The sequence below is a fragment of the Zerene cesonia genome, chromosome 15, assembly GCF_012273895.1.
Source record: "Zerene cesonia ecotype Mississippi chromosome 15, Zerene_cesonia_1.1, whole genome shotgun sequence".
NCBI lineage: Eukaryota > Metazoa > Arthropoda > Insecta > Lepidoptera > Pieridae > Zerene > Zerene cesonia.
The window spans coordinates 4,676,230-4,692,071 of NC_052116.1; the positions used below are offsets into that span (position 1 = coordinate 4,676,230).

Sequence of the window (15,842 nt, forward strand, 5' to 3'; positions counted from 1 at the left end):
TTCATTTACGGACTTTATTAACAAAATTATCCTAATTAACTAATAATTTAACAAGCAAATGCCCAACTTACATTTTAAAAATACAATTAAGATGAAAATGTGTATAAAAAATGCAGTTTAACAAAACAGTGACAGTTGATAAGATATTTGGAGGAGACTTTCTGTTTGTATAGCAGGTATAGATAGACAATCAATAAAAAAGTCCAAATTTTCACCAAGCCAATGTATATACATATATTATTTATCAAGTCCTCTTTTTATCAGAATTTATTTTTCTCCAAAAACTTACACCATCTCCACAATGGGAATCGCCAGCTTTGAAATTAAAAATAATAATAATCGATTCACCCAGTAAAAAGTTGTGATGTAACCAACTAAAAAAATACAGTCAAATCACAACCTCCTGCTTTTTTTTATTAGCAACTTTCTGTATTAGCAACTTATTATTTCAATGAAGTAGCGTACTGACGAAAATTCTAAAAACAATGATTAGCGTGGCAACGCGATATAAAATCTTCATTCTATCATATAGAATACACAATGTTAAATTTAAAAAGATTACAGCACAGCTAGAATCATACTTTACTGTAATAGTAATTTTATCAAACACTAATGCTATTTTCAACACAATCCACAAACTTCACTCTAAAACACTGTCAACATGGCATAATCTTATTTAAATAATATAATAGTTTATTTCGATTTAAAAAAAAACAATTCTAAACAAACAGTTGCAATCAAACATCGTATTCGAACTTCAAACTGTTACATTTCTTATATATTGTCATTTGATAAATATTTTTTTTTACTATTTCCACATTCAAAAGAATGAAATATTCAGGAAGCTCCCTCCGCACTTCCCCGAGGAGCCGCTATGACAATGCTGTCGTCGCTCGAGTATCGCTTTAGTGTTGTAGCGCTCGCTTGGCTGAAACATTATGTTACGTAAAAAATGTTATTATACAATTATGAAATGCATAAGAATAAAAGTAGAAACAGTCTTTCCAAAGTTCCAAGTTTATGTTTGAGTGAAAAAAAAGAGAAATTATGTAGCGTTTCTGTTACAGTTAAAACTCGTTTTCCGTTACAACGCGTTTTCCCTAACTTGTAACTAAAAGGCCTTTCTTATATTTATTTCGTGTTTAGTTTTTTTCAACTTGGTTCTTAATCTCCTTTTTCTAAACCAAACTTATTTTTCCTATATTTCTGACTGTTCTGACGACCCGTGTCTTATTCTCCAATTCGTATCCAATCGTATATATCCTTTGCATCTGACCCATGCCTTTTATTTTCGCTGGCCCTTTTCCTTTCGCTGGCCTTTCACAATTTATGCCCCATGCCCAAATATCTACCTGTATCTTGTACGCGGGCGCGGTGTGGGCGCGAGGCGCGGCAGGCGGTCGACTCCCGAACCAGAGTGCCCCGAGCTGGAGCCGCGCCCCGAACCACTCGAACTCTCTGACCACGCCAGCTCCGTTAAACTGTACACACAAGAAATTAAATAAATACTTATATTTTTATTATTATAAAGTAACAAATAATTTTATGAAATTATATTTAATGATTTTCGTTTGATTTAACATTCCAAGTATAATATTAGGTACGATATATTACATATTACACTACTGTAAGATTAGGCAAATCCCTCGCCATTCTTATTACTCAGGTGAATCTGTGGTAATTTTTGAGTGAGTTCTATGGTCGCATCGGGGGAAGTACCACACCACCACAGAAGATTAGCATAAAATAGTAGCATGCTACCGTGTCCCAAGCTGTTTGTTCGAGAGCTGTACGCCTGTATCCTTTTCCTCACTCTATCGAGTCCATACCTTTATTTCGGTCGTCGATCCAAAGACAATTTCAAAGACACGGTTCGGTACACGATTTGAGTTTTATTAATATTATTATGCTGCGAATATTTTTGAAGTGAAACTTCTTTAGAATCGTTGTGATTTGAAAAACGACAGGCGAGAGACACAAATACAAAAATGTGTAGAATGAAGCCGGCAAAGAATGAGACAGAAACATACGTACTATTTTATAATATATAATAAATAAACTTTGTAATTATCCTCCTCGTATATATTCCTCTCATTCTTTTGTCGATTTAATGAAGTTTCACTTCTATCGTGTGTGAATCGCACACACACCTTTTTTTTACTTTTTAAGAGCTTATGGTCGGAGATTCAGAGTGGTTGAATGTAAATTTCATATTACTGACTTATTTAAAAAGTACAACCTTCTATCACAGATAACATAACACTATACTAGCACTAGTAAGTAATCCATTCTCATAGTAAAAAAAATACAATTAGATATTTTGTGAAAACACATTTTGTTAATTCTAAAAATAATAAAAAAAATAAAAATTATCTACCTAGAAGAAATAGGTGGCAGACGATAAGGCGTGTAGAGGTCACTAGTTTCTGTGTAGGTTGATGCATGAATTTCTTGTTGATACAGCTCATATAATTGTGCTAAATCCGGTTGTATGCCGACACCAACCTCTGAAATATAGGTACAAACATGTATTTTATGAGTCAAGAGGTTTACTAATGTGGTCATAATTGAGATTAAAGAAGAGACCTATCTATATTTATAAAACATAGCGATAGATAAAAATTTCGTAAATATTATAATTTATTCTCATAAGCTGTTTAAATTCTCAAGTAAAATTAGGTACGACATATCATGGGTCTGTTATATAATATTGTCTGTTTCTAGCGCTCCGCCCTGTCTTCGCCCGTGGTACATATATGAAACTCAAGCTCAAACTTAAACATTTATTTATTCAATTAGACTTCTTATAGAAGCACTTTTGTACGTTTGAACCGTCATAACATAGTTTTAACATTTACCACCGGTTCGGAAAACAGTTTCTAGAGAGACGAGCCGGCAAGAACCTCTGTAGTATCATTTGATCCTTTTAATTGATAGTGATGTTTTGTGGACCAATAGCTTACATTACATAGTTTATACCTTCCAGTGCTCTCCGCTGCCTGGTGATAATCTCATCAGTTAATCGCCTCTGTGCGTCGCGGCGCTGCAGCGCTAGGTCACGGCGGCGCAGCTCGTGTGCGCGGGCCGCTCGCTCGCCCTGCAGTGCCAGCTTGTCTGCCTCCAGCTCGTGCACTCGGCACACTAATGATAACACCTCACGTTCTGGACCGCTGGTTATGTGCGCTGGGAGCTCCTGGAAGTATGCTATGTGACTTAATCGTTTTCCGTGAACATCCACTATACAGATACCTCAGTCATCCTATTACTATTATAAATGCGAAAGTTTGTAAGGATGTGTGTGTGTTTTTTGCTCTTTCACGCAAAAACTACTGAACCAATTGCAATGAAATTTGGTACGTAGACAGCTGGATAACTGGAATAACATATAGGCAACTTTTTATTCCGATATTCCTACGGGATACGGACTTACGCGGTTGAAACCGCGGGGCACAGCTAGTAGTGAATAATTTATTTGCTATTGAACAAGCGCTTTTGAATTGAAGTAGACTTATGATGAACAATAACGATAAAGTCGCAAGTTAAGATTCTAAAATAATATATGTAGTTCCTATTGTGTGTGATACAATTTAATTTTCTGAGCAGTTTCTATGTCTATGAAACTTTCAACTTAATCTTATTAAACTCTAAATAAGGTGTTTCGTTCCTAAACACACATATATCGTTTAATGTTATCGACAAAATAAGTACTTATCAATATCTCGTACTCATGTATTCTATCACTATGTCACATACACACAAAAACCAACCAACTCCATTGCAAGACGAACCTTTTCTAGTTGCGCGCCCCGCAAGCGCACCTGCTCGAGGTGGCGCTCGACACGGTCCCGCTCCGCGCGCGCGGCCTCCTGCTCGCGCTCCACAGCCGCGAGCTCTGCCCACGCTTGCTCCACTGCCACCTCTGCCTCTGCGCGCTCGCTTCCCACGCTGCCCACGCTGCCCACGCTGCCAACGCCCGACATGCCGTTCACACCCCTCCGAAATTAATAGTCCACTAAGCCACTATTGTTTTTAACTTATTTTTAAAATGGAATTAATCCTCTCAAACACAGATTGTAACATCTTCCTGCGTGAATTGTTTGGAATTAGAATATACTTGAACTAAAGAAAAATTTAACTGTCAGGGGTAATTAGATTGTATTGTTATTTCCAATTTGTTTTTAATGATACTCCGATATTATAATTGATAATAAGGTAAACCGACTAATGATTCGGTATTCCCCATCTGTCGTTATAATACTGTACTAGAAAATATTATAAAGTGTTATGTTTGTTTATCTTTCGTTCACGTCGCAACGGAGCGAATTCGAACCGAGTACTTTGCCGTATCGTGGCAAACCTGATTCCGATCGAAACACTCTATAAAATTTAACGTCTCTTAACTGTTTACCTATTAGTAGTGACTTTAAGACATTCGCTCGTTAACCAGTAAGTAATCAGCAATATTATTTTTATAACATATTCAAAACACTTAAGCAATGTTAGGTTAACATGGAACTAACCTATAACTCTGCTGTGTGCTTAATCTTGAGCCGTTTAAACTTATCGGTTTATAGAGTCTATTAAATCTAGCTTCCCAATGCGAGATAGCGGCATGCTGTCTCTCCGCATCCAGAGCCAATCCCAAGAGATGACTGTCCAATTCCATTAGACGACGTCGTAATCGCATTTGTTGTTTAAATGTTGAAACAATCGCTTCCCTCAGGGATTTTAAATGAGCGGCGTTTTCTTCCGTATCTCCCTTAGTAATGGTGTCTTCAATGGGTTCTTCATCTTCTTTTGTCCTACAGTTTAGGATAATTTATTTATTAGTAAATAATAAGCAATATAAGTACAATTAGTAAAAGATTGCAAAACGAAATAAGAGTTGTAACGAAATATCAAAGATTACTTACAATTTTATGATGTAAGCACTTTCCAAAGAAAGGGATATTAAGACAGAAAACACTCATGGTACTTGTGTTCATTTTCAGGGAACTGAAGTTAAAAATAAAATTGCTTGCGAAGAATGGAAGTTTTTTGCAGTTTTACCTTGATCGGTCATCCTTCATTTTGACTTTGAGCCTCGCGATTTCTTCGCGAAGTTCATTAATCACGGTACGATACTGTGACAAATGCATCGGTGTTTCCACGAGTTCCCTTTCAACCTAAAATTCAACAAAGGAATATGAGTAATTGTTTCTTGAAAAATATCGTAATGTTATATGGAATTCGAATTATAAAAAATTTTAATATGAGTATGTTTAAGTTACATTAAACCTCACGTCTTATTCATTATATACATAATAGTAGAAATTTTACTTTGAAATCCGCATAATTAATAAGTAATAATTATAGTTCTATGAGGGTTAGAACCCTCATAGGAGGCCTGTGTCCCAGCAGTGGGAAGATATATGGGCTGATGATGGATGGATGGATGGATGAATTATAGTTCACAGGCCTGTTAAATCTAAACTAATAGGCCTCAATTAATTTATAGAACATCAATCTTCATTTTTATTATTTTGCTCTTGGTGTGTTAAGAATTATCCAACTTTAATCTGCTTAGTAGAATTTTACACACGTATTTATCAAAGCAACATTGGGCGAAACTAAAGAATACATTAACAGTGAGACATAATTTTCTATAAAACTTAAAGGTGAAAGGGCGTATTATCGCCTTACAGGCACCCCTTAACTACGAGGGTTCACTAGCTCTTGGTCTATAAATGTGTATTGGACTACAGACTTGCCTTATTAGTGATAGTCGACGCTCGTTGCGCATAATGCAACGTGGATCGCGTAGTGTCGCGGTGCACGGCCGCGGGCGAAACGTGCGCTATCATGGCGGTGCGGCACCTACCGCCGAGGACCTCGCGCAACAACCGCGTTAGTTTTGAATCGCGGTAATTGACGTATCTGTTGCAGGTATAGATATAATAATTCGGGACAAGGTATCAGAAAAACTATAGACCATGAGATTAGTTTATGTTTCTTTTATATATGAAGCATGACAACTGACGGGATAACTTTAAACAAAAAAACAAATATTTGTAAAATACTCTAACCACTTTTACGAACAAGGATATGTAAGGATTGTAAGTATAGAACAATAATTTGGAAAAATAATAATAACTTAATAGATTTCTAATTATCTTTTGTCAGATTACGACGTACTTCTGCTCTACACTCTAGACTCTATGAATACAAATTGATAAATATAGAATTACAGAATGGAAAGTAATAAAACTATATCTTTAAGGTTTGGTGCAACAAAGTTGTTTTCATTTCATTTCATATTCGGTACCTTGCACCTCCAGAGAGCGCCATAATACAATTGCCCAAAGCAAGAAGGGATCGATTGATATGAGCACCTTCCAGCCTTCTAGCTCGCGTTCCAGCTCGCTCTGATCCCGCCAAGTCAATGAGGAACAAACGACCCCGTTGAATTCCAGCTGACACTGATTTGTTGACCGACACACTACAATAACGCGTAAGTTATGATTTGTTGATTTATTTGGGGTGTCTTAAAATAGGCTTAAAGATAAATGTAGATTCTAGGCAGAGAAGAGATTCTTTCTGCCGTTCTTACAAAAGCAAGAAGTCTTGGCGATCACGGTGGGAAGTACAAAAAAAATATCTCGGGCTAGCAGCACACAGGGGGCGTCACCTTCTTGTTCATGAAGAAAATCGATCAGTGAAACAGTTGTATATAATCTGTCCCCACAAGGGGACACTTCACTTTTTATTCATAATTGTTAAAATTAAAGTCTCAAGGTACTATTAATGTACATTTACATACCTTAGAAGAGCATGTCCCCTAGACGAATGTTGATTCGCTTGCGTCGGCTCGGCCGTTCTCGAGCGATCTCCTCTAGCCAATAACTCTGCGACGTGGGCGGCGTCCGTAGCTCGTAGCTAGAGATTTATTTATTTTAGTTTTTTAGTCTACAGCTTATGAGGAAATTGCGTAGGTATAATTTGTATGTAAATGATTTGCAGAAACGCGAAAGCGGCGTCAACTTTACTTAAAACAAGCTGTTTTTCTGTTCTATAGATATATATTATTATAGAAATTATGATTTAGACTATATAGCATCCTACACGTAGACGATAGAAGATATTTTAGAATAATATTATAAGGAACAATAGAAAAATGGTCAACCTCACTAAGTCCAGCGACGACGGGGGCACCACTGCCGCCTTCGTCTCGTAGCTCCAAAGGACCTGCACTTGGGTTTAGCAGATCTCGAATATTTTCGTTGTATATTTCGATGTAAGACATTTTTACCTGACGAAAAAATACATTAACATGTCTATTTAGATAATTTAAAGAACTGCAGTCATGTTCCGTTACAAGTAATTTAAAATTAATGTTATGATTATGTTAAAGTACATATTTTAAATTATTATTTATATTTTAAAATTTTACCTATATAATCTAAATAAATATAAAAAAACTAGTAATGTGTAGCCTCCAATTTATGCAAATCTACCTACGGTAAGGCAGATAAGGTTATATACTCTACTCTTGGGTATTTTTGAACAAATTCTATCAAATTTAATGGACTAATATTATAGAAGTCATAAAAAACCTAATGAACCACTTGTATAAGTATTATCCTTATTTTATTCAATAGTTGTACCCTATTTGTTTTCAACTTAAAATTAAATTCAATTATTGTTTTCAGCATCAGCAATCAAACACATATATTTAAGGCAAAAGTAAAATCACAGATGCTATATTCATTATTATAAATGATATACAATATTGCTATTTACACAATAGTTATCGTTACGCAATATAGCGACATTCCTCTAAAGAAAAAGAATTGAAAATACATATCCACAAATTACCTTTTCTAAAAAAACGTTTTTAGACCAGTAATAAAAAACGTATTAGCCGTGCTGGCAAATATGTACATATATTTTTTATTGATACTTAAATGGTATACCAATGCATATTTGTTATTCAAGGTAGGCATACAGGTATAATCGATATTTAAAGGTTTCTAGAATTTGTAAGCATGTTAACGTGTCCAATAATGACTGAAAAACTAATGATGTGTAACTTGTAGCAATTGAAGGTTGGTTAGCTTAACGCCTTTCTTCAATTTATGAATATTGGTAATATAAATACATTAATGGTAAAGAAAAGATAAATGATGTAGAAAATTACAATTAGTTTATTTAAACAAAATATTGAAGCGACATTTTTTTCTAATTTGAAAGGAGGCTTGAATAATTTATTAAGGACAAAACATATACCTATAACTTTTAAAATTTAAAGAACACTCCCTCAATACGTCACGGATAGTAGTTTTAGAGAAATATACACATTCATATTTATATGTTCAATTTATTATTAAACTATATTTATTTAGGCATACGTTACAAGTATTCTACACATTGCAAATTACTTAAAGCTCAAACAAATCGCTTCTACTTATCGATTTATTGGTCATATCATGGTCATATCACTATAACTTATCTCTTTCATTGCGTGTCAATAAGCTTTCACAACGTGTGGTTCGAAAGGATAAATATATCATAAGGAACGCAAAAATTTAAACAAAACATAGTCTAAAACACTGTAAGAACAATACGAAACATTTGAATGTAATTGATATTCTGTGTCTTTCCTATGGAATATCAGATATACAAATTTCAATGATAAATTCTCTATAATTATACCGCAACAAATCACCTAAAGTATAAGAGAAATAGAAATTGTGCCTTCACAATAATTGTTTAACGTGATGAGCACTTACTGCTGAGAGTATAAATTTACAGGTCTGGAACACCTGGTGTGATACCTCGAAAAGTCCAGCTACACTACGAATATAACATGTATAGGAATGATGTCTTAGCACAATTTGTTCAGTCTGATGGTCATTTTTGTATTTGATTTTTTTATGTAGGTAGGTAGGTAGGTAGATATTTACTCAAGTTTATAACTACGCTGGCGCAGCGGGAGGAAACTAAAAAATAATTTTATATGAAAGGGTCACCGACTGGTAAATTTATATAAAAAGGTTACCAATTAATGTCGCATAAATTATTAACTTTCTTCTATTACATAAATGTCGCAAGCTAAAACTTATTTTTTTATTATTACTAACACGTCAGTGTTTCAAATCACGATATTGTAAGTTCTATTCAGCGTTATTAAGATCCACTCGATTTTTATTACATTTTATATTATTTTCGACAGCATAATTAAATAAATTAAAAGCAACTATCATAAGATACTAGCTTTTCGTTCGAGACTTGGTTTGCGTACATATCATGTAATTACCTATTGCGCTGTAGCGGTAGTCCTTCCCAATACAAATTACTCTCTCCTATTCAAATTTATTTTAAGTTTGTTTATTTGCAAAACTGTAGTTACACTATATAGGTGTTATTATAATAATATTATAGGATTATATATTCAACCTATTGTTTGGACGCGCAAAATATGTTAAAAATCAAAATAAATTTATTCACACTAATGCTTCGTCGTCGTTTCATCGAACTACCATAAAAATATTCTTTGATGAAAAATATTATTTGAGCGGTAGTTCTTTGAAATCGTCCAGTATTTTAATATGCTTATTAATAGTCCTATAGTATTATGTTATCTGTGGTCCTATTTAATGCAATTGCAGTTATTTTTTTTACCATAGTTAATATTAAAATGTAATGTCCGGTGTTATTCTTGGAAAATCGGTACCATCATAATTATAATGTGAAACATTATATTTAGGTACACATGATCAATGGATACTCTTCAAAGAATTTATGTGAAATTAGTCTTTTATATTATTACGTATTACTTCCTTCAGATCCTTCCTGATGGTATATGTTTTTAGCATTTTAATATATGTGAACGCAGGTATTCGTGTGCCAAGCAAATGTTAATAGGGTACCACGTCTCAGGAAAATGGCCCTGAATATTTAACGATGCCTCTGCGATTCAGCCTTCGTGACGTCAGCAGATTTGATAGAGTACAAGGCTTTCCTCGCGATTGTTGTATATTATGTTTACTCCCGACACGTACCCAACAATAGCCCGCTACAACACGACAAGAATATATACTAGTGCCTTTGTACTATTTAATTACATATATGTTCCATGTGTTGCAAATCAAATTATCTCATATAAAAAATCGATTAATTAAGCGTTTGTCAGAAAAGACAGAGTGAACTTCGTGTTTTCCACATATTTGTATTTTTGAACGTAACAAATAGATGACGAATTTATTAAATAGAATATATTGTTTAGTTTAGATTACTCATATTAGATAGTTATCGTTAGTCTGTCTTATTTACTTTAGTGTTTTCTAGTTAGAAACAATCGAACAAAAAATAAAAGCTTTTGTTGCATACTAAAGCGAATTTCGGTTAATATAACACAATGTTCAAGGGTTTATAAATCTTAGTCTCAGAAAATATAAGGTCTTTATGTAGCTTTATATTACAGACTTAGTGTATCGTGCTTAACAGGTGAATAAATTTTATAATCGCTTGCTGATCTTTTGGCAACGTGCCGACAGTTTATTTAAATTGTTAACTGGAGCACGATTTGAAGCATGTGAGACATTTTAACGTTTAATGCAAAGAAAGTTTTTTATCAGTGTACACAATGAATAATAAGTTCATATCCGTATGTGACGTCGTTAAATGTATAAAGAGAATTATGTTAAGATTTCAAGGAAATTGAAAATGTGTATTTGTTTTAGGACATTACCATTTTAAAAAAAGCAGTCGTATTTTTTTAAAAAAAGCAGTGGTGGCTCAGTGGTGAGAACCTCGGACTTCAAAATCGATAAGTCGGGGTTCGAGACCGGGCGAGCGTGCAGGAAATAAATTGATTTTTCAATTTATCTGCGCATGTGGATAACATCACCACTGCTTAAACGGTGAAGGAAAACATCGTGAGGAAACCGGCATGTCCGAGAATCAAAAGTTCGACGACATGTGACATCTGCCAACCCGCACTTGGCCAGCGTGGTGGATTATGGCCTGAACCCTCATAGGAGGCCTGTGTCCCAGCAGTGGGAACATATATGGGCTGATGATGATTACCATTTTATTTAAATTCATACCGAATCAAATCAAATTGCGCAAACTTTTCATAATGTCTTCTTGAATATAAACTTACTTTAAACGATTTTACATACACAAAAGAATATAGAGAATTTATTAAGAATTATATTGAAGAATCATCACTAGAGATCTTATTGTTCACTGGCTACACAGGCATTGTTTATCACGCAAAGAGCGCAATAGGCATTGACCTTGTACACCCCGTGCCTCCCTGCCACCCACATCACCATAATAACCACAAAACTTAATGACTTTTATGTCGACGATTTCCGAAGAATTATAATTTCATTATTTTATATTGGACTCACGCTCGTATTCCTTTAATAAATTTGTCAGAGTTATTCACTTCAAAATTTCATATGGGTATCATATTAATAACTTTCCCAGAAATAAAACTGTAAATGTAATCATTTCCCTTTTTAATTCACAATTATTTTGGCATGATTCAGACCGAGTCTTCTATCGCATTCGGCACCTACATTGAATTATAATAATAACCTGATTGTTCTTCCAGTATTTAATTTTACACCAAATTTCGACTTAACTGACACTGAACATTTTAACATGTATCCAAACAACATAATACAGAACATATAATGGCAGAACAACAAAAAATTGATCAAAGAAGTATCTTTATTAGAATCATAAGATAGATTTAACATAGTTCACACATAGATAAAGTACTCTATCTATGGGTACGCTATGTAAAGTCTAGCCACTTTCTGGCTATTTTGTTACAAAAGGTCAAGGACGCAGCTCTCGTTAATTAAAGTAACTAGGATCAACATTCCTTTATATTTTCTGAAAGTATGTGTACAAGTAAGTAGGTCATTCACGTGTTAATTCGGTTAAGGTCCACCATGCAATATGTTTACATTTCTTTTATTATAATGTAATGTAAGCATGAAATTCAACTGTTCGTAAATAAGGTAAATTGCTAAAGTCATTGATTACTAACATAAAACCTAATATTTTCTTGTGTTTGATTTTACGCGAGCATTATAAATTTAGAAACTAAAAACTTTTCAACGGATTTTAAACGCGATTTATTCATTATATTATTAACCCGACGTTTCGAACACTTTACAGCGAGCGTGGTCACGGGGAATTTAATTTTTATGAAAGTTCCTATGAAAATGTATTTTCATAGGAACGACTCATGAACGACTCTACAATATTTGCAATAAAATAGTGAAAATAGTTTCTATACATAATATAATTTTAGTGGATCTCATGCTTTGGTAAACATAAATCACTACATAGTATAAAACAAAGTCGCTTCTTCTGTCCCTATGTCCCTATGTATGCTTAAATCTTTAAAACGCAACAAGGAGGTTTTTAAGTATAATAACATCTATTAAACTACTCCGAATATTCCCTTGCGATGCCGCGGGCAAAAGCTAGTTAGTGTATAAGTACCTACCATTTTTATTGTTCAGAATGCGCTCTACGTTCATGCCTCCAAAAACATAGACATAAAGCGAAAATTTATTTCGTTTTAAAGTAGCATTAGGACAAACAAAACTCATAAAATGAATTGTTACTTACCTTAAAGTTAAGAATAAATTATTCAATAAAATTAACTACGATTATTTGAATAGGATTAGTTAGGTAGGTACCTAATACACAATTTCATAGTATATAACCAAAGATGTGAAATAAATAACAGAACATTATTATTTTCTATACCTACTGTGGCATTTAAAATTTCAATTATAGCCTATATGTAGTACATATTTCCATTTGTATGGCAACTATCATGTAGATACGTATGTAAATATTCCTCAGTTTGTAAATCGTGTTATTTCATTTAACCTAACTTTATAAATATACAATGTATTTATTATTAGCTAAATAGAATATAATAGTGGCCCAGCGACGAAAATTTACTACATGTGACTTTATTATATAAAAATTACTTTGTGGATGTACCGTTTACTAAATTACTCTCATTATAATGATTGCTAATAGATGATAGCAGCTAAAATTAAATCTTTTTTTTTAAAGAATATAAATCTTTTTGATTTGCCTCCTTAACTAAGATAAAGAAATACCTGAGCAATTTAAATTTAATTTATTTAATCAGTTACAATTTTATTCAGTTCGGAATTCAAGGTTCAATCATTAAACTCAAGTGATGAAATTGCATCAGTCGCTAATTTCCTAGTTATTCTACTGAACCTTAATGGGTATGTGAGTACCTAATTGAAGTATTGATTCTAAATATTCTAAATATCGCACTATAGTTTTACAATAGTAAATACTATATAATGTATTGTATTATCGCATTAACGTTTCACGCAATCCACAAATAATGGCCGTACCAATTAGATATCATATACAAGGATTATCACTATGTTTAATACATTCACATATTTATAAAGAACATTTGTTGTAATTACATAATGTTTTTAATTGCTATAAAAATAGATGTTAACACTCAATGAACAATTAAGATAATTAATTGATTCACTTTCTATTGATATGATATCGTCAAACTTTTGGGCGTTCGATACAAAAATCGAAAAAACAAAAATATTTTCGATACAAAAATAATACACAACTGCGATACATTCGTCTAACGAAATAATGCGTTAAATTGCAACTTGAAATCAAATTTTACATGTTGTACGACAGTTTTCCAGCTTCCGTGTTAGATTACAATCTAACGATTTTAAAAACTTACAGTGACATATACAAGTAAACGAATCTCACCTCAAACGCACCAGGGTTATCGCTCTTAGCTATGGAACTAAATAGATGACTTAGTGCACGCGACATCAAGCCGGTCATCGTGTGTGTCTTGCCTGCACCCGTCGCCCCATACGCAAACACGGCTCCCGCAATGCCGTGTAAAGTGTCACCTACTAATGGAGCACATACCGCATCGTATACCTCATCCTAATAAACAAAACAAAATTTTATGTTTCAATCCTAAATTCAAAGCTAATTTAAGTTCTTTACCATGATTAAAACCACATAAAGTCGCTTAACGTTTATGGAACCTTGTCTTGAAAAATCTTGAAATTTTCTGAATTCATTCATCAAACTAAACTAAAGAACTAAATATTCTCCCTTCCTTCGTAAGAAAGCACAAACATCTCAATGGCATTTTATAAACTTACCTAAATAAATTTTATCATCTATACGTAAATATTCAATTGTCATTATCTCATGATTTACCTACATATCTTTATGTTTCTATTATATGAAATTAATAATCACAATACATATATTGATAAGTATTATAATTTTGCTATTGCTCTACCTATCTGTCACCTGCCGTGAAAGGTACCAGGGATTAAAGCAGAAAACTACTTAACCTATTTTGAACATTATTTATTTCACCAAGAGATAACTCTTTAAACCGGATATTTCCCCTCTTTTTTAACAAATATCAATTTTAAAAAGGAACAACATACTTGTGTACTGCTTTCACCAAACACCTTGTCGTAAAAGTAATGTTTGTCGTTTACGCGATGTTGCCTGAGAACATCCCGGCGACTATCAGTCTCCTCTTCCAAAACCAACATCTAAGAAGAAAAATAGTCTTATCAGCATTATCTCGCTATTTGTAGATTCTCGTGATCTTATTTTTCAGCATTTATGGTGACCCCGATACATCACGTCCGCCGCAAGTTAAAGATGAACTTGTGACATCTTATCATTTAAGACAAAAAGTATTTAAATTTATGATAATGAACAGACAATAACGACTTAACTGAAATATATTCAGTTGAGTCATAATATGAAATGCTGATGAATCAAATCAATGAATTGTAAAACTACACAATAATTTGGAAATGAAAAAAGTGAGGATTTATATTAGCGAGTTAACTCTGTACATGATAGTACTGTGGTACTATCTCGATGAATATACATATATGTAACACGAGATAATGATGTGCCTTACCTTATCACTGACTACGTGAACGATACGTGACCCCTCGTCAGCTCGTAAGGGTCGGACTCGAACGGCTACCTGTCAATGTTAAGTATGTAGCATTATGCATAACATTGCTTATATCTAAACTTATAATTTATTGTTACACATGCCTAAACTAAGCTAGACTGTTATTTCTTTTAAACAATCATAATATAGTATACTTTTTATGAAATATTGAAGTATTTTTCATCAATCACGTTTTTTCTTTAATTTCGCAATTCTTGTTCTCATTAAGCAGGTAGGTGTATTATATATATTAGGTTACTATTTAAATACGGATTATTAAGTTAACAGTAGCTACCCAAAGCATTTAATAAAATTTCAAAAGAGATACAATAATCATATGCTTACCATTAACTTTTCTTCACTGACAGATCCTCTACTACTTAGCTTTTCGGTACTAAAGCTGCTTTGAGTCATGATGGTTACACTAACACTGGTGAACTTTAAAAAATAACTTAAACTTTACCGCTACGACTACTTTCGGTTAATATTTAATAATCTCTAAATACCAGATAATCGAAATAAAATTGAAGGGTCCGTCTAATCTATTATGAATAGGATACGCCAGGATATTATGGGACAATTTGATCGCATGGTTCTACAAACATAATAATTACGATCACGCGGACTCGGACACATGAATACCCGTAGACTGAACACTGGTGAGAATGAAAGCCTTTGCCGTGGGTGGTCGCTGGGGTAACAGCTAATCATCACAAATGAAACTTTCATGCAGCTATTACGCGCCACTCGTAGCCATATTACAATTGTGTGAAGTACCCTTAAATATATTGACAGCTAATAA

The 15,842-nt window shown here is 33.5% G+C and overlaps 1 protein-coding gene across 1 annotated transcript; it reads right to left on the bottom strand.

Moving 5' to 3' along the window:
• Window positions 1–455: 455 nt before the first annotated feature.
• On the bottom strand, window positions 456–15,842 carry LOC119832594 (kinesin-like protein KIF19). Its single transcript, XM_038356273.1, has 15 exons — window positions 15,386–15,842; window positions 15,002–15,070; window positions 14,511–14,621; window positions 13,804–13,989; window positions 7,163–7,288; window positions 6,800–6,915; window positions 6,305–6,478; window positions 5,751–5,916; window positions 5,050–5,165; window positions 4,521–4,802; window positions 3,789–3,993; window positions 2,980–3,193; window positions 2,378–2,507; window positions 1,353–1,481; window positions 456–928 (listed from the first exon to the last, which is right to left on the bottom strand). Exons 1-15 carry the CDS (start codon window positions 15,452–15,454, stop codon window positions 838–840), a joined length of 2,184 nt encoding a protein of 727 aa, XP_038212201.1. The 5' UTR covers window positions 15,455–15,842; the 3' UTR covers window positions 456–837.